General features: G+C 28.8%; 1 protein-coding gene across 2 annotated transcripts in view; it reads right to left on the bottom strand.

Annotated features, from left to right (window-relative positions):
- Nucleotides 1–12,189: 12,189 nt before the first annotated feature.
- The window catches only part of Pc (chromodomain protein polycomb), a 29,896-nt gene continuing 16,994 nt past the window's right edge, over nucleotides 12,190–25,091 (bottom strand). For both annotated transcript variants that reach the window (XM_075363848.1, XM_075363847.1), the window contains exons 7-8: nucleotides 18,258–18,554; nucleotides 12,190–13,945 (exon numbers count right to left, since the gene is read on the bottom strand). In XM_075363848.1, coding sequence (XP_075219963.1) covers nucleotides 13,493–13,945; nucleotides 18,258–18,554 — 750 coding nt within the window. In that variant the 3' untranslated portion in view covers nucleotides 12,190–13,492. The remainder of the gene's footprint in view (nucleotides 13,946–18,257; nucleotides 18,555–25,091) is intronic.

The following is a 25,091-nucleotide window of genomic DNA, read 5'->3' on the forward strand; positions in this document are numbered from 1 at the left end:
TGCGGTTGGCGTTAACACGCAAGTACCAATTTTTCTCATCACTAAAAATTATTAGGTTTTTGTTTACATTAAATTAGTACTTTTCTGACAAATGTTGTAATGTAGTTTCTAAATAAAATTAACATTTTTTTTATCTTTTCTTTGCTTTATTCAACTTATCTTACGCCATTTTGTCAGAATTAAATTTTCTACAAGTTTTGTTTTAAATTTTTGTGTTTATTAACAATTTAACAAAGTTAAATATATAAAAAAAGACTTTCCCCAATTTATTGGTCTTTAATTATCAAACTATTGCCGATACGGTTCTGGGAACTATTTTATTCGATTTTTTATGTCAAAAACCGTAAGACATCACTAATTCTGCCCTCCTTATTTAACGTGGTAAAAATTTCATTACGATCTCATTCCATTGGAATAACTGAAATCCGCGCGCAATCTTTCACTAGCCGTACCATAAACGAAGCATTTTAGAGTATATGTTTAAATGAACTTTATTTTCTAGTAGAATAGGTTATGAAAGTCCCGGGAAAACTTTTTAATACTATCTGTATATGAATGCGGTTTAGCCGCAAGTAAAGCTCTGATACGTTCTATATCTATCTGTCAATCTCCTTGACCAATGACAATGTTTGCAGTTGGTGTACCCACCGTACAGTTGGTGTCGGCGAGTTGGTTGTTCGGCTCTCAGCTGTACCGTGTGTTAATGTATGTCGATGACAAGAGTAATTGAAACAAATTATTTAATACTGGAGCTTACCACGTGATGGTATGTTTTTTTAAGTATTTAAATTCTTTCAGTAGTTGTAAATAATGTAATTAAAATAACTGAAAATTAATTTTTACGTTGGAAATTCATTTTCTGTGTTGTAGTTTGTGAGTATCGATATCGGCTTATTGCAATTAGTAGATCTATAGGTTATATTCACAGGTCAGTTTAGAAATCCCGTAATAAAAACTACCCAGTCTTAAACGGGAATACTGGTCTATTTTAATTTAACCTCTATATAAGCAGAAGCAGCTGGTTTTTTTAAAAAATAAGTTGCTATGATAAATTCTTTCCGAAAAGATGAGCCGATAAATATTAAGAGTAATTTATATACAATATTTTTCCTGCCATCAGCCAGCCTTTCCAAAATTTTGTTTTGTGTACTAATAAAAGATTTACTTATATTAATTGTATCCTACATCTACAAACGCACACACATATTTTTTCACTATTCGTATGTGTTGAATATATTTAAGGAAAGGCATTGTTATAACTATCACCAAAGAATACCATTAAATTGAATCCAGCAACAAAGTTTGCAAATATAGGTTTAAAGTAATGTTCCTAATGTTGAAATAAAAGGATAAAAAAAACTCCAAATTTACTACTATTTAACAAAATTCTTACAATTTTATTGCAACAAACCTAAATTAAAATCACATTTCCATTTTTCAATTACATAATAATATTAGTAATTATAATAAAAATGCTTATAAATAAAAAAATATAGAAATATTACATAATTTTAATAATACAGTGCAACTTATTAAAGTAAATTTAAATTAACAATACCTTAATTAAAATAATATGTAATAATTAATTATTGACTATAAAAATATTTTTTTATCCTAAATATAAATATATATTTTTTGTAACAGTTATAAAATTTAATTATTTATGTTACAATGATGTTAATTAATTAATGATCCATTTATTCTTCTTTAATTTAGAGATTACAACTAAAGTACTTTGTACAAGTTTATTACATTCAAATTACTTAAATATGTAATGCAATTACATATAGACAATAAAGATAAATTTTTTTCATTCACAAATACATTTACTTATTTTTACACTAATATTCTGCATAACTAGTACAGTTATTTGTTCTTTTAATATATTTATAGGTAATTACAATTGATTTACTTTAATTTTAAATATAAATCAGGGAAAAACCGTGTTATAAATAAGAAATTTTAATTTTTGGGGATTGTATCTTTTTGGAATGTAGGAGAAGGAGAGATATTTATTAATAATTAAATATTTCTACAATGTTAGAAAAGATTAGTATTTGACATAAGTATGCAGTTGGGTTTAAATAAAATTGCATTAAGTCTATTATTTGCTAATGTGTATATAATGTAGTCATCAATTAGTACATCTATTCAGGTACAAAAGCAAGGTACAAATAGCAACAACCAATATGAATATATTTTATCTGGTGTCTTCATGTACATTCTTTTTGAAAAGCTAGATTTCATTTTTAATATTCCTAAAGTAGTAAACCTGAATGGAGAGTAAACATTATCATGCTTAATCCCTGTCTAGTTTTATAACACGGCATAATAAGGTTTTGATATTTTAAACTAAATAGGGAGGAACATTATGTTAAATCCTGTACAAGATAATAAATTTTCATAATCAGAGGTCTCTTTTGGTCGATTACTCCCTTACTGTATTAAATTTATCCTTTTTCCTTAATGAATTGTATGACATTTGGTTCAGCTACTGCCCTGGTCTCATCAGTGGCATCCTGACACTTTGTAGTAGCCGGCAGTTCGATGGGGGTAGAAATCTTTGAGTCTATATAGAATAGTTCAATAATTCTCTTCCAATATATTGATGGAAAAAGTCAAAATAGCAGCTGAGATGCCAATAGGGTAAAGCAAAGCTTCATGTTCCTATAAAAATCTATTGCAGGAAACATTCATAAATTATAAAAATATAATAAAAAACGAAACCTACATTGCCATAATTTTAGACTATTTATTGAAATTAATAAAAATAGATATTTGTAACAAAACTCACAACGAAGTTTAATGTAGTTTGATGTAACCTTTTGAATTCCACTTTTTTATGCTTGATCCTTTTCAGCTACTAACTAATTTCTGAACTTATTCATGTAAATCTTAAGACAGATTTTTGTTTTAAATTATTTTTAAGACCATGTTATTTCTTTCAACTAATGTTTATTTTAATGTGTGAAAAAGCTTTAAGGAATCAATCTACTTAATAAAGAACATCCTCCAAAACAAAGTATCCCTTTTACATGAATAACAAAAATTCTGGATCATCATTACTATTATTTCCTGTATTATACAGCATATCTGTTACCATTGATTACACATATAATAGAAGTGCAGTAGGCATGCACTAAGATCTTAGGCAATTTTTGCCATATAAGATACTGTTGGATCTTTGAAGTTGTGTTTAACCAGATAAAGCATTTATAATCAATGAGACCAAGCTTTACTATCGGTCCACATAATTCATATTTATGAATGCCAACGGTATGAAATTCTTTTATATAACACGAGAGCTCAATTCTGATTTTACAAGCCCTCAAAAAAAAGATTAATGTTTCAAATGAAAATGTACATATGCATAAAAAAAAATTATAGCAAATACAATTATAAAATGATATATTTAACATATTTATATTATTAATTTTTTCTTTTTAAATCTTATGGTATCTTAAATGACAATTGTGAAAAAGTTACTTTTCACCCCCAAGAGCGAGGTGGACCACATATTATCTACTATAAAAGTTTTTTAGAGAAAAATTATAGGCAACTGTGAAGCTTTTAATAATTTAAATCCTCATAAAAGTAAAAAAAATGTATATGAGATTATCTCTGTGCAAAATGATTCTAAAAAAAAGTAAAGAAAGTTTGCCAGAACATAAAATTATGATAAAGTACAGCTTATATTCTTAATTAGTTGTGTTTGAAAAACTGCCACCATGAATGATTCAAATAATATTATATAAACTAGCACATGACAAAATTATTTTCTTCATATATATCCTGGCTAAACATTTAGTTTTACTCATTTTATCTGTTTATTACTAAGCTTATTAATTTGACTGTTTAAAAATTTAATTTTAACATGACAAAGGAATAATAATTATTGTAATTGCTAAGTCACTTTGGTATTAAAAAATATTTTATACATGGAGCAGTAGAAGGATTTGTCTTAATCTTTTAAGGAGGGGGGAGTCATTTAGCATATATTTAAAAAGTAAGATAACAAAAAATATAAATATATTTCATTAATTTTACAATTTTTTTGTTAAGGATGGCAACTTTAAATTTTACAGAATGCCAAAAATATTGCTTACTTACTTTATTTAGAATTAAAAACTACACCAGAAATAAAAAAATTAATTTACTATATAAAATGCTTTTATCATAAAAAAAGCAGGTCATTTGACAAATAGCATGGCTAGGAAGGAGACTATAGAGCACTGGTAGGAGAGATGGGCTGGACGAAGAAGTTAATACCAGATATCTGGCTTTGGTTCAGACGTGAGCATGGGGAACTCATGTTTGAGCTAACCCAATTTTTATCAGGGCATGGTAGCTTTAATTATGCGGCAGGAGATGTTCGTTTGATTGAAAGCTACCAGTATTGTGGAGAGTGGAATACCATGGAATATGCTGTCTTACAGTGCCCAAGGAAGGCAGGATGATGATGTGGACTTGGTTGGGAGAGGTTACCGCAGATAATATAATGGAGGTAATGCTTCATGGTGAGCGGAACTGGTCAATAGTCAGTAAGGTAATAGGGAACATCATCCAAAAGAAGACCGTGGAAGATGGGTGAGGGGTGTAAGCGTTAAGGCACCCCTTACCCAATTCGTTCAGGAGTGGTGGGATGTTCTGGCATCCCACCTTAAATGATTGAACAGGGACTCCTGGGGTCCTTAGGTGGGGAAAAGAAAGAACGAGACCTGGTCTGGGAGCCCAGATAGGAGCTTATTAAAAGACCGAGACCCAGCCACCCAGGGGGGTGACCCGAGACCCAGGGGGGTGCTGTCAGGAACGGCATAGCCGGGTCTGGCATGGCCTCCTAGAGGCAACTAGCACCCTCAAGCCTGTGTTATACAGGATTGTGGATCGGGCCTTAAGGGGAAGGGAGTTTAAAAAAAGGTCATTGTCCTAAAAAAAATATTTATAGGAACATATTTGATATCTTTTCCTAAGACAGGCCAATTATTGTCTTCTTCATGTCTTGCAATTTAATAAAACTATTGTTATTCTGTCTGAATCATATAGTAAGTGTATGGTTATTCAATAAAACATGAGAATGGTATCTTTATTGACCCTTTCAATAAGAAACCTTTTTATCATTCCCAGCAACGTTTTTCATGTATGTAATACGTAGTAATCATCAAAAGGTGACAACATAAATAATTAAAATCCTGAACTTGCTATAAAACACAAAAAATGTATTCAGATAACCATCTGGTGTCATCAGTACATAAATTAAAAGTACAAGTCACAAAGGGCACCCTCAGATGACTAAATTGTTTCTTTTGTCTATTCCCTATTTCATCCTCCAAACTGTAATACTAATTTTAGTTAGGTCTAAGCACCTATCAGGTGAATTAGAGATCTGAAAATTTAACTAATTTTCACCCAAATGAAATAAAGAAGTTATTTTTCCCAAAAAGTTGTATTTAGTTGATGTGATGGTTAAGAAATAATTAACTTTATATGTAGGTAGGATTACATATGTTTTTTTACATGAGTTTACAATTTGCATATGTAATTTCCAAGAGAAAATTTTAATGGTAGCAGGCTATATTGACAGTACAAAAACACTAAAGTATCCATTTAAGTAGCCGTGTTTATTTTCTAAACCTTTCATTTTGTGAAATGAATGATAAACCCATTTTTCAGGAAATAATCTTATTCTAAAAAAATATTATTTAAATAAAAAATCTCTTGAAATGAAAATAAAAGATGTACGAGTTAAGTAGTATGTATGGCTTTGACATTGCGTTATAGAATAGTATTTCTTTTACACATTGAACTTTTTGGGGATTTTTTTTCAAAATTATACTGAAGAAAGAATAAAACCCACCAGTAAAATGAAATATTTCATACTTTTAAAAACACTCAATTCTTTTAATTGTGATCTTGGTGTGAAGATCTTTATTGAATCATTTGTGCATACAGAACATAATTTAACCCAGTACTAGATATTTTTACAGTATAAAATGACAACTTGAACCACTGAATCAAAAATTCTACAGGAAAAAACCTGAACAAATGTTTCACTAATTGCTATGAATCAAACATACATGCAGAAACTTGGGTAATATAAACTTCCATTTGTTTTTACCTCAAATAACACATACAGACCATTATGTTTTATTTACAGTAACATAATAGACAAACTATTACATTTTAAAAGGACATGTTTAAAAACCATAACAATAAAAAATTTATCACACTTTATAAAATAAAGATGTAATCACTTACGGAAGTTATTCAGAAAAGAGGTTACAACAATAATTAATTCTAACAATTTTCCTGAAAAAAAAGTTAACACTGTATTACACACAAAACAACTTAAGTTTGTAATAGATGACCGTTACTTTTTCAAACTAACAAGAGATATGTGGAACCTCAATAATTAGATATTTTGATGTATATCATCATGATATATAAAAATATTTATAAACGTAAGGTGTATGACTCAGGATTCACCCTTCAACTTGCCAATTAATTACCCTGGAAATCATCTATCTCAATTTTAGATGATAATATTTGTTATAAAATAATAAATACACAACATTAAATTTTATACTTATATTATATTTTCAGTTTTATAATATTTATATCTTAAATAAAATATATTACATTACAAGCCTACCATACTTTTTTTTATAAATAGTTAAAAGAAACTAAACTAAAAGAATTCTGAAAAAATCAGTTCTACCGAATTATTTTATAAAATTATTAATATATATTTCTTTAAAATTTTTGAAAATTTAAAGATATATTATTTACATACAAATGTACCAGTATTATATACAAATGTGAATAATAACCAATTCAATAAATATAAATAAATTATTTTAAGTAATTTTATAAAATTATCCAAGTACTTAATTTACATATAAGACTTCCCAGTTTTCAGATTAAAAATTTAAATTTTACTGAAAAAAATATTTAGAGAAATTTATAAAAGAAATTATGTTAAATACATTAAAGAGATTCAAAAAGGACTTCACAGCTTTAAAAGCACATAAAAATTGATTGATATAATCTTTTTAGTTGAGGTCTTATTTCATAGAAAATACATCAAGTTTGTCGCCCAACATTCAATTGGTTCGATATGTTTTCCATTTGTAATGCAACATACATCCCATCTGAACTTGACTTCCGATTCCGAGATTCCGATTGTAGCCAGCAAGTCAGGTATTACCTCTGCAGCTGCAGTGTTAATTCGCAGAATTAGCTCAACAAGATCAGCAGGCAAAGGTGGTGCTACGTAAATGCAATCTTTAATGAAACCGCACAGGAAAAATTCTAACGGGGTCAAATTTGGGGAGCGGTGGCCATACAGTTGGATCTTCACGATCAATCTACTAACCTGGGAATCAAGAGTACCAAGATAATCTTGGTCTTCTAGGCGTTAGTGAAGAGGTGCCCTGTCTTTCTGAGAGTAATGGCGTCCATCTTGGTCACTGTCTGAGGAATTAAAAAATTTTTAAGTATGTCTAGATAAATGATACCATTTACAGCTGCCTCCTGGAAAAACACAACCTGTCTCATCAAAGGTTTGGTGCCAAGAGTAAATTATCATATTATTATTATTAGAAATTGTATGCCTACTAGGAAGCTCCCTACCATACTCTATGAAAATTACATTTAACTGCAGTTTTTAACAACCTAGCACTGGTGACAGTACTAATGAACTACGCGAGTCAAAACTTGATGTGTTTTGCTATGAAGTGAGACCTCAACCGAATCTGTAAGTTACCTCAATAAATTTTTACATACTTTTTTAATTTGTGAAGTCTTTTTTGAATCACCTGTTACTTCACAAATAATTTTTTTTGCTCTTTTTTCAAGACTAGTCTAAGTAAATTTTGCATTTATAAAACTCTTTGCAGATTTCATTTGGTAGCATATTAAAAAAATTAATTGAAATATAAATGAATAACCTATTTTTTGTCAGTACTTGAATAAATACTTAACTTTATTATTTTTGTTCTTTCATTTTATTCATTGATTCATATAGCAATAACAGGCTGATGTCCAATTTAATGTTTTTATGCTAGGATAAGAAGTGAATTTTTTGGCATTTGAAAACTGCTTAGCCTAAACAGGATTCAAACCTGAATCTTAGTAGTAAAAGGCAAAGGACACTACCACTGAGTGGATATAAAATTGGAGTTGTTCTCCAGTGTAATAAACTAGGGACTTTTTAAAATAATAATGAAATTCTATGGAATGTATAAATTTGATGTTTTCTGATACAATAATCTTTCACAATAATGAATGCTATAAAAACTGCTACTGCTAATAAAAAATTAGCCCAAGGTAAAAGATAACCTATTATTAACCCAGATTTGTTCATATTTAGTTACTTTTTACCCCAACTCGTACTCAAGATTGTTTTATAGTGCAATTAAACCAAATTTTAGTAAAATTATTAAATAAAAATAAATATCTAGAAATTTTATGCAATAATGCCTAATTTTGTATACTTACATGCTGACATAACATCCTTAACCCTTTCACTGTTCATTTACTTGAATTATTTTCCCTTACCTATTGCATTATTGGCTGAAAAAATGTTTTTCTTATAAGCATTATGAATCCATCACTTTATTAATTTTCCAAAATAATAGATGTTAAGTATGCAATTGTGCTGAACTTTAGAGTTATATTCTTTACACTTGTCATTTAAAATTATGTTTAATGGAAAAAATATTTTAAAGTAAACAGTAAGCAATAAGCATAATTTAATAAGCAGTTAATTACAAAGGGAACAAAAGACTGTTGATACGACCTTGTATCATGCAAATGATAGCAAACTAAAGTTTTAAAATGATTTCATCTAGTTAATGCGTGTAGTAAACAATTAAAAATTAAATTAACAAAATTTAAAATATTGTTTACAATAATTAAAACATGAAAATTAATTTCCTTACTCTTGAAATATAAAAGGAAAATTCACTTTAAGCATAATTAAAATGTAAACAAATAAAAAATGTTAATACTTAAAGTTGTTCATATATCTAGGTATAAACATTGAATGTTCACACATTTTTAAATTTCATAAGTCCTCAAATGGTGGCAATGTATATCAAATATTTAGTTGTGTTGTCAAACTGCAACCAAATAAAGCAATAAAGAAAAGAAAAATTAGCAGCCTTGGATTAGTCAAATTGAATTTTAAGTGCTAAAGGGAGATTCCACCAATTCAGCTAAGTAGAATAAACGGTGAAAGGGTTAAATTTAAAGTATATTCTTTTATATAAAATATTAACCAAAATACTTGTAGCAGTATTAAAAAGCCAAATGACACTTTCTTATTTACAGTCAAATTTTCTTTAAAGGATAATGATTGCACTGAGCTGTAGATAGCTGATAAATGGAGCAGCTATAAGATGTTACCATGCTAAAAACCAATTAATACAAACAAAACTTCTCACCCTCAGTTTTAAATACAATTTGATTAATTTTTACTATCATCAGGTCCATAAGTGTACATTATAACATTCACAAATTCAGTGTCCATATATAAACTAAAAATTAGTTCCAAATATTTTTGTGTTTATTATTTACAAAATTCATTCACTGTCTGTCAGTTTTAACATTTTCATATTCTAATATTTAAAATTATAGAGGGTCTATCCCCTGAAACGTTTCACATAAAAAAAGGAAGGTTTATAATACATACACAAATAACTATAATAATAATAATGTAACTATTCTATATTGTTGTTTCCTTAACACCTAACTACCTTGTACAATAATTAAGAAATTAAAATAATTAATTACATTATAACTGAAATGATAAATAATAAAAGATTTTTTATTAAATGTAAAAATAAATTATGTACAATAATGCATTAATACATATATATTATATTTTACAATAAGTATATTAAAAAGAATTAATAATGTGATTACTTTAATAATACATAATAAATGAAAAATGAGGATATTTTATGAGTGAACTAATATCTTTTAAAAAGTGAAATTATTCTATAATTAAGCTAAATTCATATGTTATAGAAAAATATTATCTTTTTTAATATATAAAACATGTATAACAACAATATTCCAACAAATTAATTGCAGTTTTAATAAGGATTTTCATACACCTAGCAAAACAATAACATAATATTTTTACCTATGTAGTCCTCCTCTACTGTGATTAAATAATGAAAAACAAAACAAAGGACCTTAAATAATAAAATATATTCAACAGCTTTAATATATCAGGTGAACAGAATTGGATTTAAGGGATCACTGCAACAGTGTAATTTGGCTGTTCCTCTGTTCAAATAAACCAGATATATTTTTTAATGATTTTATAAAACTGGCTGGTAGATTATCACAAAAAGGTTCCAAGTATTATAAAAGTTGAGCTAGTCATGTATTTATTTTTTTATCATTTAAGCAGATGGGCTTAGACAAGATAGGCATTATTCTGTCAATATTGTCATATTATAGCGTTAATAACTGATTACAAAACTTTTATTATTGTAAATAAACTGATATACATTATTATTCCAGTAACAGAGTAACAAGTAATATACATTATTATATCATTAGTTGACAGGATTATGATAACAGTTATTTCATGTTTAAATCTTTTAAACTTAGAGTCGGCCTTATTGACGCTTAGTATGCACAACAGCATAGGTTCTTACTTTATCAATTATTCTTCTCGTACATATTTTTAATATGCAGGTTCTCATATCACACTTAATATATTTATTTACAGCTAGATGCATAAATTAACATTAAAATAATTCTAAGTTATTGCAACACATATGGTAAAGAAATAAAAATTTAGCATTTTCTCAATCTTCTAATTTCCTGTATGTAACAGATCTTTACTAATTTTATTTTCCTTATCATTAATTACAGTTAATGCTATTTTTTCATTACTTTCTTTACATTTTTTTAAGTATAAAATGAGTTAGTAATTTCTTTCTGTAATGTATAATATGAAGGAAATGGTTCATATGTCTGAAATTCATCGTAGTGTTTAAGATAAAAAGAATTTTTTGGGAATTGCAAGTAATGAAACTTCTAACACAGTCTAATAATGTTATTAAGTACACTAATTAAATTCATTAAAAATTATATAGAATACATTTGTAATAATTTTTTAATTAATAAAATCAGTATAGAAGAATATTTTAAGTAATTTACAAGAAAAAAAAGATGTATAAAATGGTATATTTGGTTTTATTATTATTATTGGTTAACTGGTTATTTAAGTATGGAGGTAATTCTGCTTATATCAGGTTTATTGCTAGAAAAAGAGGTTATGGTATTGCAGTATGGTCTTAATGGGCTGCACCACATATTCCATTGAAATTTGGCTGAATGTTTTATGCATTTAATTGAATATTTCTATGCAACAAAAAATCTGGAGATGAGAGTGTTTTCCCAAAAGGAAGCCTGAGCCCTGCCTCATAGTTCTCTTAGTATCTAAACAGAAAGTGTTTAAACCAATTTAAAAATTTACAGTCTTTAAACCGATCAGTAATTTGCAATTCTTATCCCTGGAAAGAGTATCCTGATCTCCTTTAAGACTGTGAACATGGTGAATGCTCAGTGTTTGTAGAGAATCCAAGATATTCCTTTCAGCAAGATTTTTGGACTCTTTTCACAGTCCCTATGTAATGGATTGGCCCCTTAATAGTGTTTCACTCTTAAACCATCTTTTCCTTATAAATCTCATTCTTACCTTCTGACTGGATGCTGCAGGTTTTGCTCACATTGGATTTGGGGTCTTAGAATTACTATTTCCTTGACATTTGTATCATTTGAAGAATATATATAAACTTCCCCTCAGTCTCTTGTATCTGGTCAGTCTTGTTTTATACTTTGATTCAAATATAAAAAATAAGAGAAATTACATTACATCTCTGGATTTCCGATATTTTTTATAATATTGCTTACGATGTAATATTGTAGCTTTTTATTATACAGAATAGTAAAAGTAGACTCAACTTATGACTGAATGAATAAAAAAAACAATATAATCACCATTATACAGATTGTACTGTTAAGAATGAAATAAGCTGTGTAGTAGATAATTTTGTCATGTCAAATAACAAAAATATACTTTTTTAAAGGATACAATTGTGGAAAATGGAAACTCTTACCACAGGAGAAAATTAATGCGATAATATTAAATCAATAATAAGAAATATATAAATGTTAATAATAATTTAATAGAACTCATCAACAAATGACACAAAAATATAAGTTTAAACAACAAAGTATACATAAAACCCATTCTTTACTAATTATGAATGAAAGTCTCTCCAGATTTCAGCGACTATAAGAGTGATTTTTGTAATGTACATTTGAACACAAAAATGTAAAGGACCATTACTACAACATTCATTTTGTTAGAGTATACATTTTTAAAAATCACAGAATATAAATATTAATTATATATTTATATTTAGAACTATAAAAAAATTATGCATAAAATGAACCTTTAAAACAAATATTTCTCTCTCATTATTAACTGGTAATAAATGTGTGATACAAAAATTAAGTTATAAATTAAAAAAATAATTTTTATCATACAATACAAAGTATAAATTGCTAGTAAAATTTTTTTTCATATAAAAGAATCAATTTACTTTAAATTATTTGATATACATAAATTGTATAAATATATTTACATCATCAAAAGAAGCTATATACAAAATATAATCACCCTGAAAATATATTTAAAGTAACCATAATTTACATGATAAAAAATAAAACAATATAGTTATTTGAAAAGAATCAAATAAAAATGCTAATTGGTAAACAACTGTGTTGCCGAATTATACATTATGCAGGACTCTAATGCTTACAATTTTCAAGGCTAACAATAACTAATCATAATTGAAAGAACAAGGTTTTTAGAAATTGATAACAATATATATATAAAAATATTTAATAATCAGTGGCACTAAGTTATTTTTATACTTATTGGTAAACTATGATTCTAATTTTTACACAGGTAAAGCAATTAGGGAATTTCATTCCATAACTAATTGTTATACTTGAGATTAGTGTAATTAAAACCATGCCTACTCCATCACTAAAGATGAATTTGTGGATTGATGTTAATCATAATTAAGACTGTATGGGGTATACGTATCGATTATTAAATGTATTTGTAAAGAATTTAAGAGACTGTACAATAGATATTGAACTTGGCCAATCTGACAAGTGCCCTCCGATATCTTTGTTAATGTAAAATACTAACAATCTCAGGTTGATTCTGAACCTCCTCATGGATCAGAAAGCCAGTGACATACAGCCTAACCTACATCAGTAGGATATACATTATAACTTAAAGGGGATACAACCTTTTTTATTTGTCAAATTTTCTTTATTTGTTTTACACAGTGAATTATAATATTAAAAAATATATATCTTTTCTCAATGAACCTGCAGACAATGGGTTTTTATAAGTGAATATACATGCTCGTATATAAAATAATAATTTTATTCATTTTATATCATTACGATTGGCATTATCATCACGTTCCCTAAAGAAACCTTTTTCAGTTTTACATTCACGTATAGTTACAGTACTTAAGTTTACTGTAACATCTGTAATAACAATTTCATTAGCTACTGGATTACGATTGCGCCAATAATCTGGGCCAGGATTTGTTAAAACATGACTTACTAATAATGGAGGTGATTTAGGCGACACATCTTCATCCCCTAATGAATTTTCTGTTACACCATCAACACCGCTATCATTATCCTCATTGTTAATTTTATCATTATTAACAATATTGTTATTGTTGTTAATATTATTATTGTTGTTACTATTATGATGACCATTGACTAGAACTGGTTGTTGATCTGGTTTTGCTGCTATACCGCTTGCAATTGGTGGTTCCTCAGCTCTCACTGGTACAGGAGATGATGATGCTGCTGCTCCACCACTGACCTAATTAAAAAATAAAAATACTATAATTTAAAAAATTATTCACATGAACTCACAAGAAAATAATACTTTAATTTGCATTTTCATTCAGTAAACAAAAGAATGATAGATTGAAATATCACTGAAGATGAAATATTTTCATGTATGTAAATTAAAAAAAAAAACATGAGTAAACATTCCTTTGTAAACTTCTAAACATCCCTATTTAGCTGACAAAGCCGACTTTTCGCTTGTCTACTGCTTATTATTTTCTTATTGTTTATTGTGTTTCTCTAAGTAGGGCAGTGTTGTCTACATCCATGCAGAATTTAATTCATAAATTTCAGTTTGAGATACATATGATAATTATATATAATAATTACAATATATTTCAGTATCATGACCTCATAAATACTATAAACCTTTTAAAAGTTTGATAGGTGAGGCAGATATAAAAAATGTGAGACTCTGGCTGGTAATGAAACCTGAAAACATCTGATTAGAAATCAGTTTATTAGTTACAATACTTACCTAACCTGTTTTTAAATAAGCAAGGGACGTAGACTACAGACTGTAACAGATTATTTAATGGCCCACCAATCAATGTTTTTTCATCAAAAAATTAATTTTGTGCTCAAGATACTTCAGTGCTTTCAATAGAAAGCAGTGAAAAAAAATAGTTTTATATACATAGTTTTATATATATATAACAGTTTTATATATATAGTTTTATAAAAAAAAGTTTTATATACAATAGTATATAAAAGATTTTTATGAAGTAAAGGAAATATTTTTAAATTTCAATATTCATAAGATATTTATAAAGTACATCTTACACTATTCGAAAACCACAATGATAGCTCATATTAATGTTAAAGCGTATACTTCATTGGGCATCTACGCTAAAATTAAGTTTATTTCAAATCTTGTCAGCTGTTTGCCAGAAATATTTCTCAAATTAGATGTTAACAATATTTAACAGGTTTTCAGCAAGTAATTATAAGTTTGTGATAATATAGAAAAGTTAAAAATATACGCAAAGAAATGGACCCAAGTGGTAAATTCAGGATTAATGTTATTTTGGTACCTTGAGCCACCAGTTGAAATCTACTGCACAGTAGTGGATCCTGATTTATTAAATAATGAAAATTTCTATCTTTTTTATATATAAGGGTTGACGTTAATAACACACAGCAAAAGAGTAGTATAATATCCCATATTAATGGCCTATTCTAAATACAATTTTTTCCATAAAAATTAATGACATAATTTGCTCTAACTGATTTTCAATTAACACGCATGAAATTAAAACTGTCTAGGTAGCCTGATAATAATAAATTCATTTTAAAATTAGTAATTGGGAAGTCATATTGTATTTGTAGAGCAATGTACAAATCATTATTAATTTGCTGATCATTACTTGCCAATCACTGTGGTGGAGTGGCAGTGTTTCAGTCTTTCTTCCAGAGGTCCTGGGTTTGAATCCCAGTCATGCATGGAATTTTTCATCAAACGCTACAAAATTACATTTCCATATCCTACACACAAGCTTCAAGCTTATGCGGCAATATTATCATCAAGAAAGGATCAAGAAATTATAAAAATTTTTCATCAATATTTCCTCCCACATACAAATACAAAAAATTAATTGTCATTCCTTTGATACTATCATTTACTCTTGTTGCATTAAATACTATATTACAGTGCTAATATTGTTCAAAATTAGGTCAAACTCCTCTTAAGCAACTGACTCGGATAGGGCTGTCTCTTGTTGTATTCCTATATACCTGAGACAGTATTTTTTTACTAACGTGTTGTCTTTATGATAGATTGGTTCTTATAATTAGTAAAAATATTTTAAATATACTTTCAATACTTTTTCAAATGTTTTTTATTTATCAATGATCTAAGTTTGATTATTTATTATTTAGTAGATTTTTTCCTTTTTGCAGTGCTTATTGATAAGATATTTACAGATAATATAAATTTACTTTTCTTTTGAAAAACAAACGAAATACAATTTTGACAATCTGAAAACTCTACGGACATAAATAAATTTTTTGTTTTGTGATTTAATAATAATGCATAAATAAAATAACGTGAAAATGAAATAATTTCTTTTTTATGCGGCTTTATACTGGAAACAATTATGTGATCAATAATATAAAATTATTATATGAGGGTTATTTTTTTTTCAAGGTCCGATCAGTCGCAAAATAAAAACCCGTGCAAAAATCAGTTGAACCTTTGTGCATATGTGTTGTGCAGCGTCTCTAGTATGGCCTTCAATCATGCTGCATCACTTCGTTTAGTTCTGAACACGCAGCTAGCACGTAAACATGTCTACAACAATAGCATCTCCTGCCAAGTGTGAAGTGCGTGCGGTAATTCGATTTCTTCAGGTTGAGTGGTGTAATGCAGCTGAAATTCATCGATGACTAAGTAATGTGTACGGTGAAATTTAAATGAGTGCGACTCTGGTACAGGAACTTTAAAGCAGGACGTACAGATGTTCATGATGCAGGCGGTCAGGGAAGGAAGCGAGTGGATGAGTTAATTCGAGAAAATCGTCGGTTCACAATTTCTGTATTGAGTGATTCGTTTCCTGAAATTTCAAGATCAGCTCTCCACACCATTGTGAGTGAGAGACTTCAGTACCGCAAACTGTGTTCGAGATAGGTTCCAAAGATGCTGTCCGACCATCACAAAACAATGAGAATGGATGCCTCCCTAATGTTTCTCCAGCGCTACCACAATGAAGGAGAAGATTTTTTGAACAAAATTGTCGCAGGGGACGAGACATGGGTCCATTTTGAAACTGAAGAAATAAAAGAACAATCCAAACAGTGGATGCATTCTCATTCTCCCAGTAAACCAAAGAAGTTCAAGCGAACCTTCTCCAACAGAAAGTGTATGGCTACTGTGTTCTGGGACCGGAATGGAGTTCTCTTGGTGGAATTCATGGAATGTGGCACGACCATCACTGCAGCCTCATACTGCGTGACTCTTCAACATCTACAAAGGGCAATTCAGAATAAGCAGAGAGGAATGTTATCATCAGGCATTGTCTTTCTCCATGACAATGCTTGGCCACACACTGCAGCTGTAACAAAGAAGCTCCTGCAGCGTTTTTGTTGGAAAGTGTTTGATCACCCACCATACAGCCCAGACTTGGCTCCATCTGATTTTCACCTCTTTGCTCACATGAAACGCTGGCTAGGAGGACAACATTTTGGCACAGAAATCGAGCTGCAGACCAATATAGAAACATGGCTGAAAACACAGGCAACTCCGTTTCTATGATGAGGGTACTGGAAAGTTGGTACCATGCTACGACAAATGTCTAAATTGGAGTGGCGACTATGTAGAGAAATAGCATAACTATGTAACTACTTGTTACAAATAAAAAATTTTTTATTTTCACTACGGTTTTAATTTCGTGACCGATCGGACCTTGAAAAAAAAATAACCCTCGTATATTCCTAAATTTATTTTCTTTTATTTTTCATCTAAAAATAGTTATACAATTCTACTAATATGCTGTAATGGTAAATGTACTCATCTAAATAAACATTCAATTATCTACTTTTTCAAATTCAATTTCTTATGATTTTCTTAATACTTATTATAGACTTAAAAATAAATGAGTAACATATACAGTAAATATATTAAAAAAAAAAATTTTTTTTAAATGTTCTGGTATTTTGGTTAACTTATATTTACTGAGAAAAAGCAACCTTCCCAATAAATTTTCTAAAACATGTATAAATAATCTTGTTTCATCTACTCCTTTAATAAAAAGCCCATCATTTTAATATATTCTTTCATATTGCTTAATGTAGATTTTTTAGTTTACACATTTGAGTTGATCAGCTTTCTGTTTATTAAATCTAACACTGACCACTAAAGTTCTTAGTCAATAAATTTAATACAAAACTATACAGTTAACCATCCAAAACAAAAATTAACCCAGAACTTCAAATATGTAGAGGAACCAATTCATTAACCGATCCATTAGCCGATCCATTAGCCAATTCATTAATTCATTAGAGGAACCAATTCATGGATGATTTGATTATTCACATTCTTTATTTTCTAAGGTTTTACAGTTAGTGACATTTTCTAGGTATGGGACAATCAAGTTGAAGGGTGATTTGTATTAAAGTCTAGACTAGGTTAAAAAGTAAGGGCAGCAATAATTTTTTTTTAAATCTTTTTTATTTCTAAACTGTACTCAATAATTTTTCATATTTAACCATGGATGTTGAATGTTGTATAAATTTATAAAACATAAAAAATATATTCTAAATTGTATTTTCATAGAGGGTATATTTACCTGTGTTGATTGAGTATTGATAACAGGAGATAACACTGGTGATGCTTTATTTTCAGAATACTGTGGACTAAGTGGTGGTGAATTATGAGGTGATTTCATCACTTTAGGTGATGAAACTGATTGTGGTGGTGGTGATTTAACACTGGCATTGCGAGGTGATGCAGGCGGAAGTGGTGGTGATCCAACTGGAGGTGCTATATGCGATGAATTATCATCTGTTCCCACACTACGTGGACTCTGAGCTGCTGATGGCCGTCTTCCAGTTATTTTATTTGCAGTAGCACCTGTATGTTGAGTCTGTTAAAAGTAAATATATACAAAATCTTGAAATAATTAAATTACAAAATAATCCGAGAAATTATTTAAAATATGTTCTTTTACACAGCTTCAATTTTTTAAATACAATTAACTTGACAAAAGTGTATATAATAAACTTCAAATACCACCACCAATAAATATTATCCCAGCGTTTCTGTAAAATGAAATTGTTTCCACATTCTGTGGAAGAAGGTGGCAACATATACATTTTCAAACATTTTTATTTGTAAAAAAGTTCCATAAAAGCAGAAATTTTCAAATTAAAATAAAAAAAAGAAATATATACAGACGGTTACAATTGTTGAGCTTACCAAAGAATTGCTGAGCTGTAGTTGGGCTTACACTGTGTGGTGAGGCAGTATAATATAATCCAATATTAAAAAGTAATCATATGGTGACAACTCTGATTAATAAAACTTTAACCAAAAATCAGACTTCATAGAGTAAGAAAATAATAACTCTCATACCAAAATTAAAAACAAACTAAATTTTGTAAAATATGTTTTAAGGTGGCGAATTAATTAAAACTACATGGTGGTGCAATCACTCTTGATGCTTGGTGCCATGGCAGTGACAGCCACAATTCGAATTGTTCTACTATCCTTTTAACAAAACATTTGCTTCATTAACTAATGATGCTTGGTGCCATGGCAGTGACAGCCACAATTCGAATTGTTCTACTATCCTTTTAACAAAACATTTGCTTCATTAACTAATAGTGAATGGGCCTTCATAAGAATTATTGTGGTGTTACACAATTTTTAGAAGTTTTATTGCTATCAATGTACAGCTAATATTTTGAACATTATTAAACTTTTAAATTTAATTTAATTTTTTATATATATATATATATATATAAAAGTTATATGAAATTTAATTGGCTCACGGAAAAAATTTTCAGTTTCTGTGAAAATTTACGCTATTTTGCATTTTTTTAAATGGTAAACATGACAAGCATTACAGAAGTGCTTATGTGAAGTAGAGAATCGTACAATAGTAGGCCTGCAACTAAAATCGTATTTTTTTTTTGTCTTTAGTCATTTGACTGGTTTGATGCAGGTCTCCAAGATTCCCTATCTAGTGCCAGTCATTTTATTTCAGTATATCCCTAACAATTTGTTTTACATCTTGCAAATGTTGCCTGCCTGCACAATTTTTCCCTTCTACCTGTCCATCCAATATTAAAGCAACTATTCTAGGATGCCTAATATGTGGCCGATAAGTCTGTCCCTTCTTTTAACTATATTTTTCCAAATGCTTCTTCATCAATTTGCCGCAACACCTCTTCATTTGTCACTTTATCCACCCATCTGATTTTTAACATTCTCCAATAGCACCACATTTCAAAAGCTTCTAATCTTTTCTTCTCAGGTACTCCAATCGTCCAAGTTTCACTTCCATATAAAGCAACGCTCCAAACATATACTTTCAATAATCTTTTCCTGACATTTAAATTAATTTTTGATGTAAACAAATTATATTTCTTACTGAAGGCTCGTTTTGCCTGTGCTACTTGGCATTTTATATCGCTCTTGCTTCATCCATCTTCAGTAATTCTACTTCCAAAATAACAAAATTCTTCTACCTCCGTAATCTTCTCTCTTCCTATTTTTATATTCAGTGGTTCACTTACATTATTTCAACTACATTTCATTACTTTTGTTTTGTTCTTGTTAATTTTCATGCGGTAGTTCTTGTGTAGGACTTCATCCATGCTGTTCATTGTTTATATATTGTATATACCAAAAATGGTATATCATGCAAATCAAAATGTATCAATTTCATTGAGTGCTAGTGTTCCACATCATTTTCAAACAGGTATTCAGAAAAGTTTAAATACAATGAACAATTAAATACACTTAATAGTGGAATCAGAAATTACAGCAGAAACTAATTATTTTTAAATGTTACAACAAAGTGAAACTATTCTAATTGAAGAGGGTGAATGCCATCCACTTCACAAGAAATATTAAAATTTACGATGTTGCTGTCATAAGAATTTTCACTATAGTCATTAAAGTAACTTTCACTATTTTCTTGTAAAGAAATAATAAATGATTTCATTATATTATCAACAATGTGTTCTTGTCGCTTATAATCAGCTTTCCTTAAATTTATCAAAATACACCACATTCAATTTTTTTCATTCATGTTAGCCACTTTATTTTAAAAGTTATGTCATGACTTGTTATGTATCTTTAACTTCCTACCAAACCATCTCGCTAGAATTGAAATCCAGGTGGTACACTGAGAACATCATGCCCTTTTTTCTGTAAAAGTTCATCAAACTCAAAGACAAAATACTTTTCCCTCTTTGCTTTTACAAATTAATACAATTGTGATTTCAACATCAAGGAAGAATGAGGAACAAAGAATGCTTTTGGAACCACTTCATCATATATCTTCTTTTTTTGAATAAAATGCATTGTCTTTGTGATAAATCTTCTTCTTTGTGATAAAATGCATTGTCAGAAATTATGACAGAATTATTTGGAAGGTTTGTAATTATCATATCTTCTGTCCATTTTAAGTAATTTTTCTCTTTCATTTGACCTCTGTAATCATCACTTTTTAAAACTTGCTTGAGAAGTTGGTAAGGCATTTGGTATAAAACCCATTCTGGTGTGCACAAGTCTGCTTGCTGCCTTTTGAAATAGGAGCTTTCAGCATGTCACCTGAATCACTACACCACAATTTATTTAGTGTGAGAAGATAATACATATGAGTCGTCGAGGTACACTATTGAACTATTTTCAGTTCTAAATTTTTTTTAACGGCAATCGGATACTGAATAATCTTAAATCATATGTCATGTCGCTCGGTGAGAAACTTCCTATTACTTTCAGTTTTTCAACCTAAACCCCAATTTTTTTTTTTTTCTTTTTTCCTGAGTAACAACGACACTTTAAAATGCTACATTATCTTTTTCACTGTCTACAATGTTCATGAATTTTGTTTGTAGTCCATCTAACCACACACTTGCCAGTCATCTAGTTTCATTAGATGATATTTCACAGAGTTTGTATTTTATTGGAGTAGAGAAAGAAGTCTGTCATTTTTTTCAGCTAATTTTTCTAGCAACTGCTTTTCTCTTTTCTTACTCTTGGAGTTGGGATCGCGACACCCCACAAGCAACTGCTGTTCTTTCTTCACATTTTTTATGTGAATAAGGTGTGTTTATCTTCTTTTTATGACTATGGAAATGCTATGTATCTTAATAAAAGGTAGAGAATAAAATTAAATTTTACCCTCAAAAAAATAATTTAGAAAAAAAATTAATTTTAAAAATTAAATCAAAAATTTTTATTAAATCAAAAATAAATTAATTAATTTAAGTTAATTTTTGTTCTTAATTTTCTATTTTAAGTTAAATCATATAGCATGAAAACTAAATTGAATCTTTTCAGTTTGCATAGCAGGTACCGACCGGTCGTACTAGCCTTTTTGTTTCATAAACTTATACACATTATTTATTTATTTCCTTATTATTTATTAAGATACTTAAAATTAGTGACAAAATACACAACTTTTTTTACAAACTTAATTTTTTCCCAAGATAAAAGCTGAACTGATAAATTAAACCCTACAATATATAAAAATAAAATATGAATACAGTGATAATAAACACATTTATCTTTTGTAATAATTTATGTAAAACATCCAACATTTAAAAAAAATATAAATTATGGTAAAAGTTGTTAAAATAAGTTTGAAACTGTACATGACGTAAAATATTATTTCCAGGCTTCTCTTGCTAAATTTTACCAAACTTTCTAATAACACATTTGTTAAGTTTTTTAACCAGATTAAAATCTGTATGCAAACATATTACTTTATTTTGCAGTGCACGTTAAAATAACAGTGTTCTTTTTATAACTAAATATATTTTTGTTTTTGTTTTAATATGAAATTCCTGATAATTCTGAATTGAACAACTTATTTGACCAGTGATAAAAGAGATGAAGACTATAAACTTTTTGTTGTATTTGTAGTCTGTTTGAAAATTCTGTTTCAACTATTAAGTTTAGAAATTAAAAAAAAACTGATATTATTAGTATAGTGTAGAACATCTAAAAAAAAAATCAAATAGATAACCAAACAACTTTATTAATAGCCTTAATAAAAGGCCTCAAATTGTCAAATTTAATTCGTATTTAACTGAAAGATATGTTACTCTTTATTAAATAAATAGATTTTGATGATTTTTTTTATGTTGTAAGTAAAGTTCTTGGTTGTCTTGTTTTTCCATAAGTTTTTCCATTTAACTTCAAGGAAATAATTTTTCTAATTAAAGATAGAAATATACTGTCTACCTGGGCTTTAAAATATATTTTTCATTTTCTTGTCATTTTTTTCTTAGTATTATTGTAATATAATGCTGTACAGCTTCATAATATATTCAAAGTAATTTCATAAAAAAATTAAAGAAAATTAGTTTGAAAACTTAGTGGAAAAAGAAATCCTAACATTTCTGAAAGCCTTAAATCATGACATTAGTATTTGAATTCTTCCTTAAATTAAACTTTTTTAAAGAATGCCAAATTAAGGGTTAGCAAGTTGCTGTTGTTTGTTTTTAACTTGGCACAAACTTCTAAAAAAAATATAAACTGAAAAAGTATTATTTTTTATTTTTGAAGCAGATTTTTTAGTTACTTTTATTATTATTTTATTTTTAAATATTTTATTTTAAATAAATGTTCCACTGACACATTCTCCTACTTTTTAATCTGTAGAATATAATTTATTTTTGTATTTTTAAAAGAAAAGAACTTTGAAAATATAACAAATAGCCACTCCATACAACAAACGGTCTTACAAAATGGCAAAAATTGACAATCCTACTACATACATACTGACTGACAGTGTAAAGTTATTTACACTTTAATAAGTTATTTAATATAAAATAAGTTATTTCCAAAAATTCATTATGAATTTTAGCATATAACAAAAGCATGTTAAAGACAATGTTAGTGAGGTTGAGTATAACATCATCAAGGTTATACTCATAACGTTCCATTCATAACAGTTCCATTTTTAACATGACTTATAAAATTTTTTTAAATATTTTTAAATTGTTTCATTCATTTGTCCATTGTCAAGTAAAAGCTCCTAGAGTAGAGTATTGCAAATATTATGGAACCAAATGAGCTAACTTGTTGTGCAGGTTCAGACGTGTATAGACATGTACAAACATGATCTAGTGTAGCACACATTCATCAGAACAATGCTAGTTGTAAGGTAGTGTAGTGAACCAGTAAACATGTCATTGTTAGTGCTTTGTGTGTCTGAATTATTGTGTATTACATATTTATAAATTATTTCTTTTAATTAGTCGTTAGTTAAAAAATCCCTAGAGTTTGTTTAAATCATCCTAACAAGTTTTGTTTGTATGTGGTGAAGTGACGCTTAAGTTCCAAAGGCGAAACCTTACTCCATTAGTAAAAAAGTGTTATGAACTTTATTTTGGGTGTAAAGTCGGGGACCAAACAAGGGCCTGGGCCCCATATATCTGTTATTTATTGTCTTCTAGGCTTCTCACGGTAAGGAAAAATGGCACATGCCACATGCCATTTGCTATCTCTATGATTTGGAGGGAACCCAAAGACAACTCTTCTGACTGTTATTTCTTCTTAACAAACATTAAAGGGATTATGTCAAAATCAAAACATACAGTGGTGTACCCTAACTTGCAATCTGCAATGAGACCAGTTCCACACTGTGAAGAATACCCATACCAAAGAATTCCCCAAGAATTTGCCCATACAAAAGCCTCCAGAACATATAACATTAGATGAAAAGAGCTCAGTCTGATGGAAGTAAGGAAGAAAAAGAAACAGATTCTGGTGATACAACTTTTGAGATGAGGTTCATCTGAACCTCATTTACTGACTCAAGAAATCTTAACGATCTCATACGATATTTAGTCATCCAGAAAAAATTCTGAAATGCTTGCTTCCTGGCTAAAAGGTTGGAATCTTCTTCAAAATAATACAAAGATATGAACTTATCGTAATCTTCATTCTGAATTTACAGATTATTTTTCTGAAGAAAATGGCTTAGTTTATTTCTTCTCTTATGGAGACACTTTGTAATGAACATAACCCAACAGAATGGCGTTTGTTCACTGATTCCTCTAAAGGTAGTTTAAAAGCTGTGCTTCTACATAATGGCAATAAATTCCCACAGTATCTGTGGCTCACTCTGCTAGTATGAATGAAAACTTTATATTAGAAAAGCTTCAATATACAGTGTATGAATGGAATATTTGTGGTGATTTGAAGTTAATTGCACTTATTCTTGGTCAACAGCTTGGTAACACAAAGTACTGTTGTTTTTATGTGAATGGGATAGTAGGGACAGAAAAAAACAATTTCATTAGAAAAGAATAGCCTAAATGTGAATCACTCATTCCTGAACAGAAAAATGTGAATCTACGTCTGTTACATATCAAACTAGGATTAATGAGGAATTTCATGAAGGCCATGGACAATACTCCTCCTGGTTTCATGTACTTAA

Source organism: Lycorma delicatula, chromosome 4, assembly GCF_047948215.1.
Source record: "Lycorma delicatula isolate Av1 chromosome 4, ASM4794821v1, whole genome shotgun sequence".
In the NCBI taxonomy this organism is placed as follows: domain Eukaryota; kingdom Metazoa; phylum Arthropoda; class Insecta; order Hemiptera; family Fulgoridae; genus Lycorma; species Lycorma delicatula.